This window comes from Girardinichthys multiradiatus, chromosome 13 (genome assembly GCF_021462225.1).
Source record: "Girardinichthys multiradiatus isolate DD_20200921_A chromosome 13, DD_fGirMul_XY1, whole genome shotgun sequence".
In the NCBI taxonomy this organism is placed as follows: Eukaryota; Metazoa; Chordata; class Actinopteri; order Cyprinodontiformes; family Goodeidae; genus Girardinichthys; species Girardinichthys multiradiatus.
The window spans coordinates 26,653,580-26,669,590 of record NC_061806.1 but is presented as its reverse complement, the minus strand read 5'-3'; the positions used below and the strand labels follow the sequence as shown (position 1 = coordinate 26,669,590).

Here is a 16,011-nt window from a genome sequence, read left to right as displayed (position 1 = left end):
GTTGTACCTGTCTTCTTTCCTGAAGCAATTATTCTCCATGCTTGGTCTTGCATTGAGCAGTTTTAATATTTTGCTTTCTTGTTCTTTGCATTAGTTTTTTCTTGTCTGGCTCATTTTTTTCCTCCTTCATCTCTGTTTTATGTAAGTTTACTATCTTCAATCGAGTGTCCAAAACATGCGGCCAAAGGTCTTAAGACACGACAGCAAAGTTGATCATTGACCTCCTGCCTAGGGTGTCCTGGTGCCAAGTGCACAGATGAACACCCTTATGATTGAACATGGTGTTTATTATGGACAATCCATGACCAGCACAGAAGTCCAATAATGAAACACTACTTGGATTCAGATAGGGGAGGCCATTCTTCCCATCACGTCTCTCCAGGTGTCACTGTATTTTGCCACGTGGGCTTTGAAGTCCCCCAGCAGAATAACAAAGTCCCTGGGAGGGGCAGTATGCAGTACCCCCGGCAGGGATGCCAAGAAGGCTGGGTACTCCGCACTACCATTTGGCCAAAAGGCCAAAACGGCAGTCAGAGACCTCCAGCAGGGACTTGACCCTCTCATCAACTGATGTAAACCCCAACAGAAGACAGTTGAGCTGGGGGCAACAAACAAACCCACCCCGTCCTGCCGCCTCTCCCCTCAGGCCACTCCAGACCAGAAGAGAGTCCTGCCTCTCTCAAGGAGCTGGGTTCCAGAGCCCATGCTGTGTGTGGAGGTGAGCCTGACTATTTGTAGTCAATATCTCTCAACCTCTCGCACAAGCTCAAGCTCCTTCCCCCCTAGCGAGGTGACATTCCACATCCCTAGAGCCAGCCTAAGCATCCGGAGATCGGGCCATCGAGGTCTCCTCCTTTTGTCTGCCACCCAATCCTCTTTGCACCGGTCCCTCATGGTTCCCCCTGCCAGTGGTGGGCCCACTGGGGCATGGCCTCACTTCTCTCATTCAGGCTTTGCCTGGCCAAGTCCTGCGAGGAGCAACCCGGCTAGCAGGCACTCTGCGAGGAGTCCCGACCCCCGGCGTGGCTCCAGGGTGGGACCCCGGCTCTGCCATACCAGGCAACATCACGTGCCTCGATTTGTTGTTCCTCATGAAGGGGTCTTGAGCTGCTCTTTGTCTGACCCGTCACCCAGAGTCTGTTTGCCATGGGAGACCCTATCAGGGGCATTTAAACCCTACACAACAGCCTCTAGGATCATTCGAGCACTCTTGAGTGTATTGGGGTTTTATGTTCATTTGTTTTTATGTATACCTGAATAAATTAATATTCATCCCCAATTCCAATGAAAATAGATGTCCAAGATGACATTGAGTCTGTGGACAGTTGTAAGTACCTGGGTGTTTACATCAACAAAAAAACTGGACTGGTCCCATAACACCAAGAAGGGCCAGAGTCGCTTCCATCTTCTAAGGAGACTGAGGTCCTTCAGAGTGTGCAGGCCTTTGCCCAGCACGTTTATGTCTCTGTGGTAGTCTCTGCTTTCCTCTATGCTGACGTCTGCTGGGCCCCAGACACAACAGAGCAGGACAGGAACAGACTGAACAAGCTGGTTTGGAGGGCCAGCTCTGTCTTGGGCTGCCGACTTGAGCCGACTGAGACACCCTCAGTGCAGGAAGGAGGGCTACCGCAGCTCCTTCATCTCCGCCGCTGTCAAACTGTTCAATTATTTTGCATAATAACTTGTATAATAACCTCTGTATTTGTTAAAACTTGCAATCATTGTCACTTTAGCACAATCCTTCACTACTTATTCTGCATACGTTATTTTTTATTATTGTTTTATTCTATTATTACTACTTGTTTTTGCGCATTTACTTTGTTCGTCTTTGTTTGAGAATACAATAATTTGCAAATCCTGTTCAACGTATATACAATTGAATGGTCTACAAAGACAAGATATTTAATGTTGAAACTGATAAACTTTATAGTTTTTTTAACAAATATTCACTCATTTTAAATTTGATGCTTGGAACATGTTTCAAAAAAGCTGGGACAGGGGCAACAAAAGACTGGGAAAGACAAGGAATGCTCAAAAATGACCTGTTTGGAACATACTTTTTAACTTTGATCTTGAACATCAAGTAGAAACTGGCCGGTTGACCGGAGTGCTCTCTAAGGGGTTTGGATGTTGAGGAGATTATGTAAATAGAATTTGGCTTTTAAATTTTAAAACTGATGAAAGCTGATGAAGAGATTTTAAGATTGAAATTAGTGTTCATGCTTTTTTGCACTGGTTAAAAGATGAGCTGTAGCATTATGGACAATTTGTAAAAGTTGTAGGGCTGACTGATCCTGCCTGGCAATAGTCCAGACAAGAGGTGATTTGCCGGTTTCTCTAACTCAAGAGAACTGTCTAGAGTAACACATAAATTATTTTCTGCAGAGTGACTGCTAGTAGTTAAAGAACCAAGAACATCAGCTAAACCAGAGACCTCAGTCTTCTATATGTTAAGGTTAAGAGAAAGGGTGTCTGTGCATCACTGCTGCTTAATTTAGTTTATGGTTACAGGAATCACAAAACGTAAATTTCAAACTTGATATTATTAGCAGTTTGTTGTCAAAGTGAGAATGAAACATCCCAGGGACAGGTGTCAGTTGATGGATGTTTTGTACCAAATATCCCATGGTAAAGAGCTCTTTTTTTATCTTCTGAAAAAAGTTGAAGACAAACAGGCCATAAGTGCAGATGTTCCAAATGCTGAAGGGGTGAAATGACCAGTACCTTACAGTCAGTCAGTCATTTTCTATACCGCTTCTGCCATAGTGGGTAACGAGACCAGCAGTTTATTGGCGGGGTACACCCTGGACAGGTCGCCAGTCCATCACAGGGCAACACACAAACAACAATGCACACACTCATCCACACACCTAATAGCAATATAGAGAGACCCAATTAACCTAACAGGCATGTCTTTGGACTGTGGGAAAAAGCCGGAGTACCTGGTGAGAACCCACGCATGCATGGGGAGAACATGCAAACTCCATGCAGAAAGGCCCCGTGGCTGGGAGTCTAACCCAGGACCTTCTTGCTGCAAGGAAAAAGTGCTACCAACTGTGTCACCGTGCAGCCCCAGTACCTGACATTAATAAAAAAAAATATGTCGACCATCATTGATCATAAACACGGCTTCCAATGTGCGTACGCTTCCCAACAAAAAACAAGCAATAGTTTTTTTGTTGTTTTTTTTTCACTTATGCTGATGTTTAACAGACATTGTTGATTAACTGACAGAATGGAATGCAACTGTAAACAATTGTTATAAAAGCACATTACATTTGCAGACATATTTATCAAATGGTCTATTGTCTCAGTTAATGAAAACAATTTAGTAGACATTTTTTTCTATGTTTAAATGTTCTAATGAAAATCTCCTTTTGATCTATATGTTATCTTTCACGACTTATGTAATTATCCAATACAAAACACTTCATGAAATACAAAACGATTAAATATTCATTGACGTCATAACAATAAATGTGGTTCAGATGTATGGTGTATAACCTTTGCAGTGAGGATAAAGAGCACAATAACGCAGCCTGCTTCCTCCTAAGCATGTGTGTATATGTGTGTGCTCCAGAGGGCAATCTGTGAAGGGCAGCACTTACTTAATCACAGCAGTGTAAACGCAGTTTCATTTTCCACACATGAATTATTGACATGTATATTATTCTGTACAGACAGTGATACTGAATTTTAAATCTGCCATTTATTCTGTGAAAATCCTGTGTAATAATGAAAATGTTATTCCCATTAGAAATTAACAATACATTTTATGCATTTACAATTGCGTGAGGCATTTGGTAACTCAGGAGATAAATGAATGGACAATGATTTACCAGGCAATGTTGTCCCTGTTCCGTACATACAAGATGCAGTTTTCAGTGCTAATGAATAATTTGAACAGCTCATTGAGAGGGAACACCAGATGGTTTAGAGCTCATTAGACTCTTTGTGTTTACTTGAAGCTGTGGCAATGTTTGAAAAATCCTGCTTTAACCTTTCTTAAGTAGAGTCTTGGCAGGGTTTAATTGGTTTACTTTCGTGCTTTGATATTACTCTGTGCACTTAGGGCTAGATGTGCACCCATATTTGTGTGGGTTAGGTTTCATGACATGTTTTTGGATTGGTAAAGAAGCAACTCTACCATGCTAGTTGAGAAATAAGGTGACAAGAATGTCCTCAAGATTTGGGTAATGCTGTTCTCTTATCTGCAACATCTGCACAGATCTTTGCAGGATGTCTTTTGAGGACATGTACACTGTGAAACCTGTTGATAATGCTTAAATTGCAGGCCTAATACAAGGTCATGCAACAGAGTCTGGGAAGATTTTTTTTCTCCATCAGAACTGTTGATTATGTGTATATATCAAAGAAAGCAAGCTAGTTATCATCTGTCTTCCTGGAGTCCTCAGCGTTATAGATATTTTCAATTTAGACGATGGGGAAAATATTGAAAAAAGTATTGAACACAGTAATGTTTTGTCAATAAATATATATTTCTAAAGTGCATAGTTTCAACAACACTTATTGAATAGTATTTAAAACTGTAGACATTTTTGCTATAATGACAAATTCAAGGTGTCTCCTTTATACAGAAAGTTACAACCAATGCTCAGGTGTGATTCTGTCTCCCAAACAAATTGTTTTTAAATCTTGATGGTTACACAAGGTTCTTCAACTCTGATCTGGGGGTGACTGAGGCTCAGGTGTGAAAACTAGCCAACTTACAAACAAAAAGTTGACATGTCAGTGTACGCCAGGGCAAGACACTTAAACCCATTGGGTCTAATCAACTGCATATGGGTTTATCAATGTGTGAATGTGGCTCTTGTGTAAAAGTGTGATCAGTGGTCACTACAACTAGAAAAGCACTATACAAGTTCAGTCCTTTTTATCATTTGATCTTTACTTCTTCGCATAAATCTGAAACCAGTGGTGAGTTAGATTTAAGCTAGATGTGCCCTGATGCATTTTTCCTTGCTTTAATTATAGGAACATGTTCTGAAAACTGCTCCATGTCGAGATGTTTCCACTTCCAAACGTCCGAGTTACATTTTGGTGTATGCTTACCAGCAAATTTTACACAAGCTTTCACATGCTTTTTCTTTAGCAATGGAGTGTTGACCTGTGAATGTGCCTATATGACGGTCCAATCCTGTTATTATTAAGAATACATACAAAAATAAATACATAACCTAATAAAATAATTACTGGGCCAAATAGCAGCTAGATATGTAAATTAGAATGCCATAATTGCAACAAAATAATAAAAATAATCTATCTATTCAATAATTGATCAATTGATCAGATACAAATATATTTTTCTATGTTAATCTTTAATTATCGTAAATTATGTCTTTGCCATTTTACCTTTTTTACTTTAAACCACAAATTTTCAGTCATACTTTTTTAGAAACTTATTACTCAAGAAACTCCTTCTGCATGTACTCCGACTGATTTGAGCCCTATTTTGGACTTGATGACTACAATGACTTTCCCAGGGACTACGGCTGTATTCTTTGTAACTTATAAATAGGCATCTTTATAATGCTTTCATTTTTAAATCCTACATGAAATATGAATAAAACATATTAGGTGACATTGAACTGTTAATCAGGGCAGATATCATTCTTGAATGACAGCTGAGTTTAAAAAGATTATTAATATGATAAATAACATTGGTTATATTTCCCAGGCTTTATTTCTGAAAGAAATAATAGCTGAATATTTTCAAGAAGTATTAGAAATTTTTAAGATGCAAATTTAACATTGACGTTCTTGAAATATGTTTACCCTGTTTAGATTAGGACTACAGTTTGTCACTGAGGCATGCTTTCATTTTGAAAGCGGGTACAAACAAGTGAATGCCTCTGAGTACTTCAGCCAACTGAAGTAGTCTCTTCGTTAGAGTCAGCAGGATACAGTAAACTATCCTGACTAACATGTCTATCTACCACTAAATCCACATGGCTCCTGACTTCTTTAGCCACAAGCATTTTCTGCTAGTTGTTTCTCAGAACCAGGCAAGCAGCCATAGTGAGACTCAGCACCTACTTCCCAGAAGCTTGATCTCAGCCGATAGGAGAGAAGCTAAGGCAGTGATGTTATTTCAAAGACCGCCCCCTCTCTCTATGTCCTGCTCAGTTCGTTTTTACATTTCCAGCTGCATGTTGAGGGGGAAAAGACCAAGGAATGTAAAAAACAAAGATGGAAATAAATGGGGTCAGGGAAATCTTTTGGGTATGAAAATGCAATAGGGATATATTAGAAGAGAAAATATAGTAGTGGTTAAGAAATTAAAGGACTGAAAATGAATTGAAAAATAATATATTTGTGAGGGAATAAAAACGATTTTAAATTTAACTAATGGGTAATACATATGAAAGAAATAAAAGAGTTGGAAAATTAAAACAGCAAAAAAATAATCTGTATTAAATAAACAAAGAAAACATTTTAAGTTTAAGAAAGTTTGATTGAAAATTTGTGGTTTAAATAAAAAATAAACAAAAAGATTATTTACAAGTTATGTAATGTAAAATAGTAAAATATTAATATAGAAAAATATATGCATTTCTGATTAATTGATCAATTATTAAATAAACATTTTATTTTTATTATTATGTTGCATTTAATAGTACTTTAATTTATATATCTAGCTACTTTTTGCCCCAGTAATTATTTTATTGAGTCGTTGATTTATCTGTATATGTATTTTTAAACATGGCAGGATTGGTCCTCCATATTCATAGACCTTATTGTAGTTAATTTTACCCGTCATGATGTTCTTTTGCGATAATTTTAGTTTAATTTAAACTTTGCATTTAGCATTCCATCAGAAATCCAAATGTGACCTGAAAATCAATTTCAGAATGGAAACAAAATGGAAACAGCCAATCATCTTTTCCCAAGTCTTAATATCCCTCTTGAAATTTAATACCTTACTCTCTAAACCAGTGTGAGCTGAGTTTTTTTCATATTATATATGCATTCTGTGTGGCTGCATGCCAACATATGTATTCACATGAACAATATGAACAATATGGTGTGAACATGATGTAATATTGTATGGGATGGGGCTCAATATGCAATTGCAGAGGGAAAAATTGAACTTGCAACCACACACACTTTGAATTTGTGTCTCTCACAATCACAAATACACACACATATCCCCTTTAAGGGCCTTAATCCCCTTTGTGAATCTGTCAGCCTTGTTGTTACAACTACAATAGGATTATTCAAGTGTGTATGTGTGCAGGGTGTGCATGTATCAAAGACAGAGACTGACTGTGGGAGTGTGATTGGTTTGTTTATGACTGTGAGTGCTGCTATCATGAGCGGGAGTGTGCGTGAAGAGGGGGGCAGGAGGGAGAAGGAGTTGCACTACTGGAATGCTCCAACTTTAAGCCTGTTTTCTCTCCGAAGCAATTTGCTCTCCATTCTTACACTATGTATGTGTGTGTCTCTGTGTGTAAATGTGTTAGAGCAGACCGTGATCGGTTGAGTCTGCGGGTCTCATAAAGACGATGTCATGATGGAAATTAATGCAATATATCACAAACATGCACACAAGCTCACAGAACTGAAACACACTCAAAGCACAAAGCCTTGTTCAAGCCATGGGCCACTCCTGCAAATAAATACTGAAATCATGAGAGGAACAGAGGAGATTAAATGAGAGAAAAACATGGGGAAATACAAATCATATTTTCAGAAATCCTACACACAACATTCTAATCATATTAATGCAGACGCAGTTGTCTGGCTAGCTGAATTTCCATAGATAAGACTCACTTGTACCTGGAACATCGATATCAATGAGTAATATCATCAGGAAAACATTAACCAACTCTCAGCAGATCATTTTCCTGCTGATAGTTAAACCTCCTCCCCAGTTTCACATCATTTACAGCCTCTAATATAATTTCTTCTAGATTTGACCTCTATTTAGCTTCATTCATCTTTCCATGGAGTCTGACCAGCTTCTTGTATTCTACTGAAGAAAGGCCTTCCCACAGCATGATGCTTCCACCACCATGTCCCACCTTGGGCTAGTGAAAGTAAAACACTTTATTGTATTTCGATGGGATTTTATGTCATAGACCAACACAAAATAGTGCATAACTGTGACATGTTTTGTAATTGGAGCAGAAAACTACTCATTTACAAATAAAGATGTGAAAAGTTGTTTTTTGTATTCCGCCCTTCTAAGTCAATATTTTGTAGCATGACCTTTTACTTTAGCCTATTCTTCTCTGCAAAATAACTAAAGCTTTGTCAGATTGGGTGGACTTCTGTGAAAATCAGTTTTCAAGGCTTGGCACTGTTTCTCTTTGCCCTTAAGGTCAGGACTTTGACTGGGCCATTCTGACACATGGTCGTGCCTTGGTGTCAAACTCCAGTCCTCAAGGGCCAGCGTGCAGTAACTTTTAGATGTGTCTCACTAACTGCGTTTCCGTTACAAATGTGCGCAAAACTTTATCAATATTCTGCCAATGTCGAAAAGACACAATTTCGCAATTGCAGTGTTTCCATTAAATAAGAAATAAAATTAAAATCACACGTGAATTAGTTTGTTCACGTTATAACTCATTAAAAAACATGGTGGCGACAGATGACAGCTCCAAGATCTTGGTAAATGCGATTCGACATGGCCAAAATAATACCTCATCTTAGCGCAAACACTTTTTATCAAAAATCGATAGTTTTTACGAAATTGCCATGTTTCCATTAAGCGATTGTTTTTTCATAATTATAATTTGAGCAATTTGATGGTCAATGGAAACGCAGCTTCTGTCAACATACTTGAATCACATAATCAGTTCATTAGCAGGACTCTGCAGGACTTGAGTGCATGAGGAGGTAAAGTCCTTCGATCCAGGAGTGTTGGACGTGGGACATATGAAAAGTTGCAGGACACTGTCCCTCAAGGACAGGAGTTTGATACCCGTATTCTAAGATATTTAATTGCAGCTCTGGCTCTGTGTTTAGGGTTGTTGTCTTGCTGGAATATAAACCCTCACCTTTAGTCTCAAGTATTTTGCAGCTTCTAAAAGGTTTTCTTCCAGGATTGCTCTCTATTTATCCATCCTTGTATCAACTTTGACCACCTTTGGGGCACAGCGCGGGGCATAGCGGTAGAGCACACAACCCATATAATGAGGCTTTAGTCCTCAAAGCACGAGTCCCTGGTTCAAGTCCCAACCCCAGTGACCTGTGCTGCATGTCTTCCCCCTCTTTTCACCCCACTTCCTGTCTGCCTACTTTCAAATAAAATAAAACATTGACCAGTTTCACCATCCATGCTGAAAAGCATCACCAAAGCATTATGCTGCCACCAGCATCTTTCACTGCAAAGATGATGTGTTCAGGGTGATGTGTGGTGTTAGTTCTCTACAACACACAGTGTTTTGCTGGTTGGTGAAAAGGGTAAAATTTTGGTTCCATCTGAACAGAGCACCCTTGCACATGTTTGCTGTGGCCCGTGCATGCTTGTGGGACACACCAACAGACCTTCTTATGACTTTCAACAATAGCTTTTCTCTTGCCACTCTTCCACAAATGCCAGATTTTTTGAGTGCCCAACAAACAGTTAACAGATACTTCCACCTGATCTGTAAATCTGCAGGCCCTTCAAGATTACTATGAGCCTCATGCATGCTTATCTAATTAATGATCCCCTTGAATAGTCTGTCAGTGTGGGTTAACACCCATGTCATGGTAGGTTACTAAATTGGTGACTTTTGAAAGCAGTTGATTTCACTGGACTTTGCTGAATAGGAATATCGGCCACACTTTTCAGAATTTTTATTTGTTAATAAATCTGAAAACAATGACAATTTCATTTTATTTTATAACTTTCATTGTGTGTTAGTTTTTTATATAAAAATACATTGACGTTTATGGTTGTAGCATGACAAAATATAATAAAAATAAATGATGAATAAATGTGAGAAGTTTTTCCAAAATGCAAAATAATTTTTAATTTTAGGCCAATTTCTTTTTTAAATTATGAGAGACTCAGCTGGGATTTTATTCCATTACATTCAGGAACCATGTCAACGGAGGACACTAGGTTTATGCATAAAAAGATCTCAAAGCTGTGTTAATTTATCAAAACAAAACATATCATTTATTTTTTCCATAGTATAAATCTAAAATACCTAAAACTACAATTAAATTGGACTCCAGGAAGGCAGATAACAACTAACTAGGTTTCTTTCACATAGACACATAAATATGTTTAGAAATTTCACTGCACGTTTCTAATATTTCGATTACCATTAAGCTGAGCTTGACCACCTGACATTACAGCTGCAATGTGAGCATGTAGGAGAGATTTTGTGCATGTAAGATGCTGCAGCCATTTATCTGCCATTTCCAGACGTCTCTGGCAAAAGTCTGTAAAAATTCCAGGTACAAATTAGGGCAGAGGATGGAAACTATCTGCAACTCAATCACTGTGGCACTGCACAAATTTTATTCACCAAGAATCCACCAACCACAGTTAGTTTACTACAGCTCTGACAAAATAAATCCACTTTTCCTAAAGATTATATAGCACCACAAATATCTGCAGTCCAATATTTTAACAACTTTTTTGAATGCCATTCCAGTTTTTCCACTTCTTGAAATAACAGCAATTTAAATAGGAACCTGGCCAAGTTCTGCAAATTTTGGTATCCTTGGAAGATGCATATCTGTAGCAAAAGGAGAATAGTTAACTAGTCCTGGCTAGTGTTCACAAACAGAGCGCGATTGGCTTGTGTGAAGCTAATGAATTGTTAACAGCCATTTATAATAAGCTAGTTATAATTAAGCTCTGTTTTTGCTTTTTTAGTATCCTTATCATATCATCCAGGATATATCTTTTTTCTAATTTTCTTTCATGATATTTGGGTTGTTCAGAAAACCTCTGGACAAACCCCTGACTGATCACATCTAATAGTGACAATGATCATGTCTTGGTTTTGTGGTGTGGGATTTCAAAGCAACCCTATAAAAATAATAAAAAAATATTTGTACCATTTTAAATTTGGAAGCTCTTTAGCAGCTAATTCCACAGTTGGGTGCAATATTTAAATATGCTTTGATTTTTAACTACACACTTCTTAATTAATATGAATGACCATTATAAAAAAAAAAATTATATGCACTCTAGTTCAGATTAAGTTCATTATCCAAAATGGGTCTTTAATCAAGGCTTCTGATGTCTTTGCAAATGTTAATGTGTTTTATTGAATCTGTGTCATTACAGAAATAGACAAAGAGAGTTGCGGTGACCCTGGAACCCCTCTCTATGGAATAAGAGAGGGTGACAGCTTCTCAAATGGGGGAATCCTGAGGTTTGAGTGCCAGTTTGGCTTCGAGCTGATCGGAGAAAAAACTATTTCTTGCCAAGATAACAACCAGTGGTCTGCGAACATACCCATATGTATATGTAAGCATTAAAATTAGATGGAAATAATTCATGACATCTGGACTGACATGTTCTTGGTAGCTTTCTCTCTGTCCTGTTACCATGGTGACAGAGATTATTATGGCCTAGAGCAGATGATGACCGATGACGTTCAGAAGATGAATATTTAACCGAAATTATCTGTATGTCTGTATTTTCTTTTTCCTCCTACAGTCCCCTGCATGTCCAACTTCACTGCTCCCTCAGGAACTGTCCTCTCCCCAGATTACCCAGAAGGATATGGGAACAACATGAATTGTGTCTGGCTCATCCAGTCTGATCCAGGCTCGAGAATCCACTTGGCATTTAATGATTTCGACCTCGAGGCGCCATACGATTCCCTGACTGTGAAAGATGGCGAGACAAATGATGCCCCTGTCATTGGGAGGTTCTCCGGAGCCGAGAATCCATCCCACCTGACATCTAACACCAACACTCTGAGGCTGGAGTTTCAGGCCGATCACTCCATGTCTGGAAGAGGATTTAATATCACTTACAGCAGTACGTATCAGTTCAAGCTCTTATTTCTTTTGTTGTTTTTAATTGAATGAGATAAGTTTAGTTTTACTGACAACATCCAGGTCTGATGACAGCCAAGCCTGTAAAAACAAGAAATATTTTAGGTAGAACCTTTCTAACAATATGGGGTAGGCTAAAAGATCTAAAAAAAGCAATGCATCATGTCCTGGTGTAAAGAAAAACAAAGTCATTGACATTTGTCAGTCTACAAAAAGTGTTTAGAATTTTCCATTTCTAAGGCTACAGTAAACCCTGGTGAGAGCTTTTATCCACAAATGGTATAAACTGTTATATAATACTAGTATATAGTGATTAAGCCATATAAAAAAAATAAGTTAAGGTTTATAAACCAATCAGTCTCATATTGGCAAATTCTTGACCTTTCCATTTAGTTATCTTTATCACAAATAGAACAAACATGAGATTTCTATTTCCTAGATCTAGAATTGGTTTAGAATTTTATTGCTTTTTCAAATATTTTATCTACCTCAACTATCAGTAGCCAGACACTCATGTAAGCACCTGTTTAATGCTTTGAAATTTAAAACAACCAAAGGAATAAAAACAAATCTTGAAAATTTCATGAGTGGTGCATTCAAGATGCCCACCCCCCCCCCCCCAAAAAAAAGGAACCACAAAGCATAGATGACTTGAGCAAAATAAAAGAGTGAGGCAAATTTGGCTTTGCAAGCAGGCATTTATAACAGCATCAGAAAAGTTCAGCAGTGATCCAAAAAGAAAGGGCAGAATGAAGGTACAACAAAAGATGGAAGCTGTCATTTTTTCCCATTAATATTTATGAGTTTTTTTTTTTTTTAAATGTCATCAAAATTAAGAGAAAGATTGAAAGTATATTTTCCTTTTGGGTATCCTCTTATCCCCAAAACCTGCATTGTAAACATGTCTCCTTGTACTTCAGATTTTTTTTTAATGTTTGCAGCATTTGGCCATAATGAGTGTCCAGACCCTGGTATTCCCATCAATGCTCGCCGCTTTGGAGACAGCTTCCAACTAGGCAGCTCCATCTCCGTGGTGTGCGAGGACGGTTTCATTAAAACCCAGGGAACTGAGACCATTTCCTGCCAGCTAGAACGGGGGAAAGTGATGTGGAGTGGACCCATTCCTAAATGTGAAGGTAAATATTGCCAAGATTGCTGGCTAAATTATTATATTTAGGGACCAGTACTCTATCCAGGATATCATTACACACCACTGCTGTTGAAAATAAGTATAAATCAAGGAAGTTACACAGAGAGTGTCAGTTACAAAGGCTTCCAAAAGTATTCATACTCTTTGAACTTTTACATATTTGACACACTGGAGAGATTTTATGTGATACATCAGCTTCCCTGTTCCTCCTGAAGAAAAGCATTCCCACAGCATGACGCTGCTACCTCCATGTTTCAGGTGGCGGGGCAGTGTTGTCCAGGGTGATTTTCAGTGTCAGTTTTCTGCCTTACACAGCATGTAGTTCAACAAGTTAAATTTGGACCATCTGATCAGAGCATCTTCTTCCACTTTTGCTGTGTCACCTGCTACAAGCTGCAAATGAGCCGGGTTTATATGGCTTTTGTTGAGCAATGACTATTTTTCTCTGCCACTTCTTCACAAAGGCCAGGTTTCATGGAGTGCACAACTAATATATGTCCTGTTAACAGATCCTTCCACCTGAGATATGGATCTCTACAGACCCTCCAGAGTTCCTATGGCTTTCTTTGCAGCCTCTATTATTAATGCTCTCTTTGCCTGGGCTACAGAGCAACTGTATTTATACTGAGAATAAACTGCACACTGATGAACTTATTTTATGAATCATGTGACTTCTGGAAACACTTGGTTGCACTGGACTTTATTCTGGGGTATCAGCAAAAATGGGAGCTAAATACAGATGCATACCTTACTTTTCCAATGTTTATTTGTATAATATTTTGAAAACCATTTATCATTGTCCTTCCACTTGACAATAATGCACCACTATGTGTTTGTCTATCACATACATCACATACTACATACAGAGGGGTATGAAGGGGTAACTTCTGCAAGGCACTCTAACATAAACAGCTGGGGAAATAACTGCAATGTTTTCCAACATTTACAAACCTAAATAAACTGTTTTAATACATTTGGTTTACAATTTAAAAAGAATAAATTTAACATGCAATGCCGTGGAATTACAGCATATTCATTTAAATTAAAATAACTTTATTGCACTCTTAAATTACATGGAGTGCACAGCTGATCTGCATGCAAGTATTTACACCAAATGCAACTCATCTGATCTCATGTCTAAGATTTGTATATTAATTATGATTAGGACATTTGTTCTGCAAGATCCTGTCATTGTTTTGTCCTCACAAAGGATCAAATTAAATTCATGATTGCTAAAAATAGCCGAGAGATACATAGATGTTTGAGCGAACTCCGTTGTGACAATACATTCAGCTTACAAGACGATACATGATATTGATACGAAAATGAAGTGGCAATATTATTAGCCCTTTGGTGCATAGCATATGTACTAATGCACAGCTCAGCTCAAAAATGACTTACATTTATTTCCTCTGTTACTTTGCTCTATCTTCTAAAACAAACAGATTTTACAAGTATTTTTAGAATTTTAAATTTTAAAAAGTTTTTGATATGATCATATTATTCTTTGAATACTTAAGATGGCGCCGCAGATGGTCGCCTCGGCGTGTTGGTGCGCATTGTTTTGTTTTGTTTTTTGCTTTAAAATGGTCTTCTGTGATGGTACCCGGAGCTCTCTCACCAGAGAAGAACTCATGAACATCAGGGCTACTACACCAGAGGAGTTATTTCCAACTTTTCTACCTACTGCTCTGGAATATTTGGACATTCTGGTCAAAGGTTCCGCTCACCTTTGTTCACGCGGTGAAACGCCAGAAGAGAGGGAAACGGGCTGGGGTGCTGGTACGTCTTCGCCAGCGTGGACTACGAACACCGTTACCTGGAATATTTCTCTCTAACGTGTGCTCACTTCCCAACAAAATTGAGGAACTACAACTGCTGTTGGGGAAAAACAGGGACTTTTATTCATCGGCAATTTTGTGCTTCACGGAGACGTGGCTGTGTGTATTAATACCGGACTCTGCGCTGCAGCTGGCAGGATTCCAGCTCTACAGAGCGGACAGAGACACGGAACTCTCAGGCAAAGCGAAAGGTGGAGGAATCTGTTTTTACCTCAACAGTGGTTGGTGCAACGACGTGACAGTGATTCAGCAGCACTGTTCTCCAGACCTGGAATCCTTCATCATAAACTGTAAGCCTTTCTATTCCCCCCGTGAGTTCGCTTCGTTCATCCTGGTCGTTGTTTACATCCCGCCGCAAGCTAACGTGCAGGTTGCACAGCGCATGCTCGCCGACCAGATACTGAGTGTGGAGCGGACCAACCCGGACTCCTTAATAATCGTCGTTGGCGACTTTAACAAAGGTAATCTGATCCACGAACTCCCCAAATATAGACAGTTTATAAAATGTCCGACCAGAGAGGACAACATTCTGGATCACTGTTACACCACCATCAGAGACGCTTATCACGCCGTCCCACGTGCTGCACTGGGCCAATCCGACCACATCATGGTCCACCTGATTCCTGCATACAGGCAGAAACTAAAGCTCTGCAAACCTGTTGTGAGGACGACAAGGAAGTGGAGCAGTGAGGCTGTGGAGAATCTCCAGGCGTGTTTAGGCTGTACAGACTGGGATGTGTTCAGGACTACTACCAACAGTCTGGATGAGTACACAGAGGCTGTGACTTCCTACATCAGCTTCTGTGAGGACAGCTGTGTACCATCATGCACCAGGGTGAGTTACAACAACGACAAACCCTGGTTCACAGCTAAACTCAGAAGGTTAAGACTGGATAAGGAAAAGGCCTTCAGGAGTGGGGACAAAGACATATACAGAGAGGCAAAGTACAAGATTGGCAAGGCAGTGAAAGAGGCCAAATGACTGTACTCTGAGAAGCTCCAAAACCAGTTCTCAGCCAACGACTGCGTCTGTCTGGAAAGGGC

The 16,011-nt window shown here is 39.1% G+C and overlaps 1 protein-coding gene across 1 annotated transcript in view; it reads left to right on the top strand.

The window, feature by feature from the left end:
- Positions 1-16,011, top strand: part of csmd3b (CUB and Sushi multiple domains 3b) — a 642,003-nt gene that overhangs the window by 493,387 nt on the left and 132,605 nt on the right. Inside the window, exons 15-17 of the mRNA XM_047383297.1 lie at positions 11,258-11,440; positions 11,633-11,959; positions 12,918-13,112. Coding sequence (XP_047239253.1) covers positions 11,258-11,440; positions 11,633-11,959; positions 12,918-13,112 — 705 coding nt within the window. The remainder of the gene's footprint in view (positions 1-11,257; positions 11,441-11,632; positions 11,960-12,917; positions 13,113-16,011) is intronic.